The sequence below is a fragment of the Brassica napus genome, chromosome C2 (genome assembly GCF_020379485.1).
Source record: "Brassica napus cultivar Da-Ae chromosome C2, Da-Ae, whole genome shotgun sequence".
In the NCBI taxonomy this organism is placed as follows: Eukaryota; Viridiplantae; Streptophyta; class Magnoliopsida; order Brassicales; family Brassicaceae; genus Brassica; species Brassica napus.
Window position 1 is genome coordinate 44,125,319 of NC_063445.1, and position 9,821 is coordinate 44,135,139.

Sequence of the window (9,821 nt, forward strand, 5' to 3'; positions counted from 1 at the left end):
CATATTGATCATTTAGATGCATTTAGAGTTTGTTTAGGTTCCATTTGCATTGCATTTGTGTCTTTTCAGGTTTGGAAAAGTGCAAATCAGGTTTTGGAGCAAAATGGATCACAAGATGCTATGGAATCCCACGGGCAACCACCACGGCTGAAAGGAGGTCGCGGCCTAAGACCACGAATCTTACCAGGTGATCCCACTGGCTGCCACCACGGCTGAAAGGAGGTCGCGGCCTAAGACCACAAATCTTACCAGATGATCCCACGGGGTGTCCATCGCGGCAGTGAGATTGTCGCAAGTTTTTTGAAAGAACCTCGAGCTTCGGCCACGACAGAGAGCAGGGCGCGGCCGTCATTCAAAATAGAACTTACCCATCTTTAGTTAGGTCAACCCAGGGTTGTTGGGTTGACCCAATACGAGTTTTACCTTAGTATAAATATGTCTTAGACCTAAAATAGAGACATATCTTGTTTTCTATCAAATCAAAATCACTTTTGGGTGAAAGATCTAATCTTGATCATTATCATTTGTGCTTGCTTGATTACTTTGATCATTAATCATGTTTAGCCTTAGATAAACCAATTATTTAATAACTATCATGACAATGAGTGAATAGTCATCTTTGGATTCAAGGGTTAGGATGATTAAGTGATGATCTAGAGTGTTTAGAGTTAAATTTATCTATTCCTTTGCTTGATTGAGTGATCTTAATGCTAGTCTAAAGTTGGCCACTTTAGATTAGAACTCTAGACATTTCATTGCCCGGAAGGTGTTCGATGAAATGTCTGAGCCAACTCAACTTGCTCTTTGCTAGCTTAACCAAAGGCATTTGATGTTAGGAGAGCTTAGATAGTTAATAGACACACTCTTAATGATTATTTGAATGACACAAACCAAAGGCATTTGATGTTTGATCAATGAGAGTAAATGAGCATTTATCTTGACAAAGAACTTGTTTAGCCTTGTTGTCTAGACTTAAGGGATTGTTGATTGATACCTTGTCATTCTAGATTGTAGTTTAATCATCTGAAGTCAAATTCCTAGACCCATGAGTCCTCCTTTATCCTATTGCTTGAAAGTTTGTTAATTTATTGTCTTAGAGTCTTGTTAGTTAAATCATATCACTTCATTACACTGACCGCACTTAGATTAAATATGAACATGTATTCTCTTTCCATTGAAACCACTTAGAATTGGATTGACTCTTAAATACTACATTGATTTGACCTAGGGTAGAGTCATCCTTATCACAGCACCCTAAGTCAAGCATCCTAGTTTCAGGTACATCAAGTTTTACACTTTCCTTTAGGTAGTACCTTTTTCTTTGCTGGAGGTTGATTGGCTTTGCTCTTAAGTGGAGCTTGATTGGCTTTTCTCTTCGGTCGAGCTTGTTCAGCTTTTCTCTTGCTAGGACCACTTCCTTCACCACTCAAACTGATTTCTTCCCAGAGCTGTGAAACCTCAGTCTCCATCTTCCTCACCCTCTCTGAAAAATCAGTCTCGATCTTAAATATTTGCGTACTAAGTCTGTCTCCCAAGGAAGTGACAGATGTGTGGATGAGACCCTCAATGAAACTTTTAGTTTCAGGATCTAAGAGTCAATTTTTTCTGAAGATTGCTTACAGAGAAACTTTGTCTTTCTTGTCCCGGCTCCTTGATCATGAATATTTCTCTTTCATTTTCCTGCAACATTAACCAAAGAGGTCTCCACGTCTGCTACAACATCAGTATCATCCACAATCTCATCTTCTGACTCAATATCCTCTTTCTCGGTTTCCTCCATTTCAGTCTCTTCAGGTTTAAAACTACACATTATGTGTTGCTCCAATCAAACTTGTCTCTGATTCTATTCAGAAGAAGGTCCACTCGTTCATCTTGCATCTCACCCTTCCTTGTATAGTCAACATCCAGAAACACATCACCGCTACCAGTCAATGAGATGATCGAGAACAACTCACCCTACAAAACAATTAAAACAGTAAAATCTATACAAAAATATACAACAACCATATATAAGAAGACAACAAATATACATACGTTCTCAGGAAATGAGTCCTCAATCTGAATGATGTCTTCATAAGAAACTTTTGCAGCTCCTTTCCGATTGTCACACCTTAGACCTATGAAGCTCTTAAAGACTCTTCTGCCTAATATTTCTACAATGTCAGAAATTTCTTCCATAATCCAAATCTAAAAAGCGTAGGAGAAACCCTTGAAAATGTAGCTCTCCTTCTTATCCAACTTCTTCCTAGTCTTCTCAATCAAACTCAGCCAAAAGTCATAGTGAAGACCCAAATGGAACTTCCGAACCTTGTCAAAAACCATCAGCAACTTGATGTACATATGCGGGGTATTCACCTTCTCAACTCTCGCCATCACCACACCCATTATAACGCACAAGTATATCAACCTCAACCTACCAAGCCGATTCCAGTTGTGAACTTCTTGTAGATGCACCTTCCAGATTAACTCGTGCTAATATTCCCACCTCTCTTTAGTAGCTTACTCCAAAAACCCCTCCGTCATCTTTCCATTTAACTATGTCACTGCTACTTTCCCGCGAAATCTTGAGGCCAGTCACAGCATGGAACTCTTGAAGTGAAAATCGGAGAGGCGTCCTCGCAAAGAAAAACCACTTCTCATGCATGTTCGAGGTAATCCGCTCCTTACACAAGAAGCTATGCACCAGTTTCCCCGAAAATTTAAGGACATTTGACTGAATAGCCATGATATGTGTGAAAACATGATCTCTCTTATAAACAAACATACAAATAGAAATCTGATTGAAGAACACAAACACATAGACACATGCAAAAAAGAACCGGATTGAGGAACATGAAAAGAATAAAGAGACAGTTTAGACATAATACATAATCATATAGGATCCAAACAAATCAATCGAAGAAATATCAAAAGCGGAAACATAAAACTAAAGAGAAATTGGAAGGAGATAATTTCGACTTTTACCTTGCTTCTACTGATGTCAGAGAAAGAAAGAGATGGAGAGGCTGAGAGGCTGAGAGGCTGAGAGAAGCTCTAAAATAGCCTTGTATTTGTTGAGAGAGAGAGAGAGAGAGAGAGAGGGAGAGAGAGAGAGAGAGAGAGAGAGAGAAAGAAAACCAAACACAATTAGGGTTACATACAATTTTGGGGATGTTTGTTCCCTTTTTGTTTAATTTTTTTTTTATTTCTTTGGCCTTTCTAACACATTCTTTTATTTTATTTTTCATTAACCCTTTTTAAATTCAATTCAAATTTTAAATTGTATTTAATTTGATTAATGAAGAGTTAATTTTTGGGATTATGACAAAAATTATACTATAGCGACAATGTAAAAGTTGTACTATATACCAAGGAACAAAGATGGCAAAAAACAATTTCCAATAACATGAGAAGTGGAAAGACTTAGAAGGAGATAACTTCGATGATCACCAAGAACAATCGATCGATGAAAGACTTGCATCATCGATCGACGACGAAGTCACCCGCGAGCTAATGACAAAATTAGAAGATTACAAGTTTCACAAAGTTCCAATATTTACATTTTAAGTCCATGGCCACCTGTTAGGCTATTTATTAGGGTTTTGTATTATTTTAGAGGCAGACTTGCCTAGAGACCTTTTAGACCTAATTTGGAGAGAAGCAAGAAGCCACCATTGGAGGGAGAAAGCTTAGAATTGAAGAGATAGATCTGAACTACAAAACAGAGAAGATCTTGAACTCCTTTGCTTTCATTTACTCTATTGCTTACTCTTTATTATTCATTTATTTAAATATTATTCAGACTATCATAACCATGTGCTTTATGAATATGTCTGAGTAGTCTTAGTGTTAGGTTTAAGGTTCTCAATAGGTTGATAAATGTATTACTGACTTAAACTATTGCTAGGATGTTTAAAAGTATAGTTATTTCATCTAGTTTCTCTTAAGGCTAAGTTTAGGATTGATCACCCTTCAAACTTAGATTTTAGGATTAATTAAAAACAAGTCATCGCTTGACTCAATACCTGAAAATAACTAGCATGATCTAACTGACTAGATACATACGAGAGTTGGTCTATTAAGTTAGAGAATATAAATCAAACTTGTCCGTAAATCTTTCTGGAAGAAGCATCGATCGACGCAATGATAGTTCTGTCGATCGATATTCTTTACGAATCATCGATCGACACTTTCTCGCGATTAACATACGAGAGTTGAAATCCGAGATCTAGATTAAATAATCTAATTGATTATATCTGAGTTTGAATTCAAAAACAATTAATATCAATAAACCCCTAAAAACCCAAATTAAGTTATTTACTTATCATACCTGAGAATATACCTGAATCTAGCTATTTACCCAACTGTTAACAACCTCAAATCAAACCAATCGAGCAATTGCTTTGCTCACCAATTTATTTACTGCTTTAAAACTAATTAACCTATTAATCTAGCCTTATTTCAAAGACTATAAATCTATTGTGTAATCCTAGAATCTCTGTGGATTCGATCTTTAAGTACTACATCTGAACCTCTTATTTCAGAGAATAATTCACTCTTTAAGATAATTTGAGTGATATCACTATCTCAAGAAGCTCTCGCAGTACTGAACTCATTGGGAAGTTGACAATAAAGCTAGGTAAATCCTACGCTAATGATGAATACAATTGGAGACCGAGGAGCATGATTCTATGGCTCCTTAATTGAGATCGAAATACAATCTATTTCCATGCTATTATAAGAGGAAGGCAGCTGTCAATAAATTCTCAGTTATAGAGAATTAAGTTCATTGCGCTTCACGAAGAAGGACAAACAACATAGACAATTGTAGGTGGTTGGCACTATATTACGACGTTAATTTCTACGGCTATGAATAACTAGCTTGCAAGCCGAGTCATAAGATCCAATGAGCAGTCTTTGCTTTACATGGGGACAAATCCCCAGGCCGTATTATGCAATAAAAATTTGTTGGTCCTGTTGGGTATGTATCATATTCTCCCACAAAACCCACAGAATAGCTGATCTGGCTCATAACCACTGATCAGAGATTCGGCTCATCGGCTTACGGACCGTCTCGACTCAAGACTGTTTTTAGCCGATGGAATGACCGATTGAAACACTACAAGAAATATGTGTTTTGATAGCAGTAGAGTATATCGTTTTTTGTCTTTCTGCTATGGTTGACATACCCTTTAGTTTTAGATAGCGTTTGTCTATTTGGAAACGCTATGATAGAGTGGTGTATATAGAAACGCTATGATAGAGTATTTTTAATAGCACATAATTAAAAACGCTATATTTGCATTTTTGAATCCCTAAACGAGATTTCAACCCTAAATTCTAAACATGAACTTTAAACTCTAATATTCTAACGTCAAATCTTAAATTAACCTAAAATATTAAATATTAACTCAAAGTTATATATTTTCATAAATAAATCTCAAATCTCTAAACCCTAAACCCTATACTCGACCTCTATTTTAAACTCATAACTTTAAATCTAACCCTAAATAAAAAAGTTTCAAACTTAAATCTAATTCTTAAAATAAATTCAAATTTATTTTCAAATCTTAACTTAAAATCTTAAATCAATACCCTCAAACCTTTAACCCTCAAACCCTATATATATCATACCTTAAATTAATCACATACCTTAAACTCTAAATAAAAATCTTAAAACTATAATATTTTTTATTATTTAACTTCAAATCTTAAAATGCTTATAAAAGTGAAATCTATTCATTTTGTTAATCTTAATTGTTTTAACCGAATTTGTTAATCTTAATTTTATTTGACTTAAATTGCTTATAAAAGTGAAATCTAATCATTTTGTAATTTTCTATCATTAGCTTTATAATATAAATGAATAACTTAATTTTATATATAAAATACTCAAAATATATAATTAAAACTACAGAAAAATAAATATTAATTTTAAAAAAAAATAGAAACACTTCTTGTAAGAATACCAAGCCATTGATTAACATTAAATCAAAGGCCACAAATCAATCCTTTAGTTTTTTTATTCTCTCTTCTCATTGGTTAACAGATCAATCCTTTAGTTTTCTTATCTCTCTTCTCATTGGTCACTTTTTCAATGACAAGGATTATAATTTTTAACCATTGATTATTTTTGATCTAAAGGCCTAAAATCTCTCTCGTAGATCTCATCTCTTTTTCTTGTCATCTCTTTTATTCTTCCTCCTTTACAGGTTCACCATCAGACTTAACAATATTCTCAAACGAATCCGATAACCCAACTCCACCCTCAGACCCAGCCAAACCTCTCCCTTTCCAACCATTAGAGTCAGGATCGAGATCCAGTCACCAGATCTACCCCTCCTGCGTTACGATTGGTGGGAGATGTAGCTGTCGTCGTCAGCGTTGTTCTTACACGGAGCTTCGATGTCGACCGTACAAGCATCTTTGTCATAAATCTGGATTGGAGACAAGCTCAAATAGTGACAAACCGGAATGGAAGTGCACCAGAGGTGAAGGATGAGACAGTGGATGCTGAGGCGGAAGCACGACTAACAGAGGCAGAGGCGGAGGCGTGAGTAACGGAGGCAGAGGCGGAGGCGTGACGAAAACTGATGCAGAGGCGGAGGTCATGGAAGAACACGACGAAGAAGGTGGTGGTGCGGCGGGATAGGTTTTAGATTAATTTTGTTATTAGGGTTAGTTTATTAAAATTGTAAATCATATTTTTATAAACCAGTTTAATTATAAATAAATTTAAATAATAAACAAAATTTTAATATATAAATCAGTTTAAAGTTTTAATTATGTTTTTCTTTTTTTAAATAATAGCTAAAATAAATAAATTTTAAAATAAATAATTTTAGTGTAAATAATAGAAAAAAAAAATGCTATTAAAAAAATATTTAATTGCATACAATAAAACGCTATAATATAATAATAATAAGATAGCAGTGTGAAAAACCGCTATCCAATGTGTCTGACCTATTATGACGGGCGATGATACAGCGCTTCATAAACCGCTATCGTATCGTTAGATAGTGTTTTTCGTCCGCTAAGAAAAGCGTTTTTTCTTGTAGTGAAAGCAGTCGACTTGACGGCTTAATACAGCGGTCCGATCACTCGGCTCAACGAGTTAAAAGCCCATCGAAGAAGGGCGAATTAGGTCACTGAAGGACGACTGGTCGACTATATAAAGGCATGTAGAGGCAACGAAACGAGGATCCGAAATCAACCACACATACTTTCGGCGGCTAGAACTAGGCTTTCATTTCTCTCTCTCGCCGACTTGTATTTCCCGGCGAATTAGCTTTCGCCGACTTGCTTTCTACCGCACATTCCCTTATTTTTAAACCGGCTAAACGCCCTTTGAAACGTCTTTGTTTTCTAATAAAACGTCTTTGTTTCGATCCACCGACGAGTTCTCGTCTTTTTTACTAGTTTCCGACCAAACTCGGTTCAAACGGGTCCCTTAGAGCATGAGCAATGGTAGTATCTACCATAGTCTACTAATATAATAATAAATCAAATAAAAGAAAGAAAAAGCAAGAATCGATTGTTGCTGAAGGTATTTCAATGAAAACTTGAGAAACTAACTGTCACGTGTTATTCTGTAAGTGGAAGAGCTAGTTTTAAAATAATTTTAATTATTACATGACTAATGATGCTATTAGTCTTATAATGTTCAGAAACTTATAATTCAGAAACCATGACTACTGATGCTCTTAGTCTTATAAAAAGGAATTTAAAATTTAAAAACAATAGTGTCAAACTATATTGAAAAAAACATGTCTAAACTATTTTTCAAATACAATTATATGTCTTTCTATTTTAATAAATTTTTTGATGACATTCATAATTAATTAATATTTTACAATTATTTAATATAAATATGAAACTTTTTGTTTCGAAATGAAAATCAAAAGTAAAAATTTTCATACCATATATATATTTCATGCATATACTTTTAAAAGAATTAATATCTAACAAGTTTTTCATTTCTATGTTGGTAAAATATTTTCTAAATACTTTATAGAGATATTATTATTATCAGTATTAGAATGAATAATAATTATTATTTTCGGCATCTAATAATAATGTTGCATACTACTTACTTTTTTTTATAATAGTACTCCATCCGTAAATATTGATGTTTTAAATATTGATTTTTTAGCATTTTCACACATACTAATAAAAAGCTTTTACATCCAGGTCTTAGGTTCTAATCACAGATAATGCAATTTCTTATAGATTATAGGATGCAAACTTTATCAGAGGTTTCAGAGTACTGCAGGCAAAACTGTTCGTTGTGGTCGTCTGCTGTGGAGAGATTATGTCCATCGAAGATGTCGTACATGTAGAACCATCTGTTGATGTAAGTGTTTCGAGGAGTGTTTCATCGTGGAAACATTATGCATGGAATTGTTCATCAATATCACATTTGTTGAAGATAGTTGATCATCAAATTTAATAGAAGTAGAGATTTTATGATGATGCAATTAGTTATTTATCCTGTGTTAAAATAAAAATTAAATATACATTTCTTTCTATTGATTTTTAATTTTCTGAAAATTTTATATGTTTCTCAATAAAATTATATCACTCATATTTTGAATTTTAATTAAAGTTTAATTTTAAAATAAAATATATTAAATTAAGTCAAAACAACAGTCTTTGAAATACAAATATAGAATGCAAAATTAACTACAATTGAAGCAATGACAATTCAAATTTGGGACTTTAACATTGACATACATATCTTAAAGACACCTGAGACATTGGATCTTTAGCTATTTTGGCCCCTAAAAATTAATTAAACTCACTTACTGCAAAATACATGCTTGATGGTTTAAGAATACTGTACTGTTCTGATTAAAAAAAAAATCAGGTTCGTGCCAAATAGCTAATAAAACTCAATATTAAAGAAATTATTTTTTATTCATATCAAAATTCTAAACATATTTGAGTAAATAACATCAGTTCAATTAAGCTCGAATAAACTCGAAAGCTTTCATGCGCAAAACGTGCCATCAATGACCTTGAACTCGAAGCTAGTATCCCATGCATATTTGAAAACGAAGTCTCCTTGTATACTTTTGTTGAGAACACACACGTCACCGGTTTTTATCAACGTATCAACAGGCATGACCGATTCAAAACCGGTGCATGACAACTTTAAGTTAGTGAGCAAGCATATACATGGGTTGTTCAGTGTCACTTTCCACACCGGTTTGCTCTCAACCATTCCGGACTTCGATTGTCTCAGAGTTACGTCATTAAGTCCACAATGTGGTTCAGACCCTTCCAAATTTTCCAACGAAAATATAATATTATACTATTGTAAACAAAAACACACATAAAAGTCTTTATTATATTACGTATAATACCGTGGGTAACGAAGGTGATGATGGCGAAGACGACGAGGAGGCAAAGAAGTTTGCAAGCCATATCTGGGTCTGGTCTTTAGAATTTTTACCAAACAAAGTTAGGAAATTGTAGTGAGTATGAAATGAGTATGTAGCTGTTGACATGTGTTACTGAGTATTTATAGTGAAGCATTGGGTTTATTTTTAATCCCAAAAAACGTTTTGGTATTAATAAAGATGTTTTGGTAAAAAAAAAAAAAGATGTTGACCAAAATTAAATGTTTCCTTTGTCAGAAGGTAAAAGCTCATGCATAGAGTCAGAAGGTAAAAGAACTCATGCATAGGGTCAACGCTAACCATTTGTTTATCAAAATTACGAAAGAGATTATTCAATTATTTTCTTTCAGGTAATTTCAAATTACTGGGTCAAGGCTAATTTTTTCTTTCAGACTTCAACAACTTCATGCATGCAAATTAATTAAGGGAAATAGCATAAGA

General features: G+C 34.0%; 1 protein-coding gene across 1 annotated transcript; it reads right to left on the reverse strand.

Moving 5' to 3' along the window:
* Positions 1-8,876: 8,876 nt before the first annotated feature.
* Positions 8,877-9,500, reverse strand: LOC125581829. Its single transcript, XM_048747879.1, has 2 exons — positions 9,345-9,500; positions 8,877-9,258 (listed from the first exon to the last, which is right to left on the reverse strand). The coding sequence occupies exons 1-2, from the start codon at positions 9,403-9,405 to the stop codon at positions 8,969-8,971; spliced, it is 351 nt and encodes a 116-aa protein (XP_048603836.1). The 5' UTR covers positions 9,406-9,500; the 3' UTR covers positions 8,877-8,968.
* Positions 9,501-9,821: the final 321 nt, after the last annotated feature.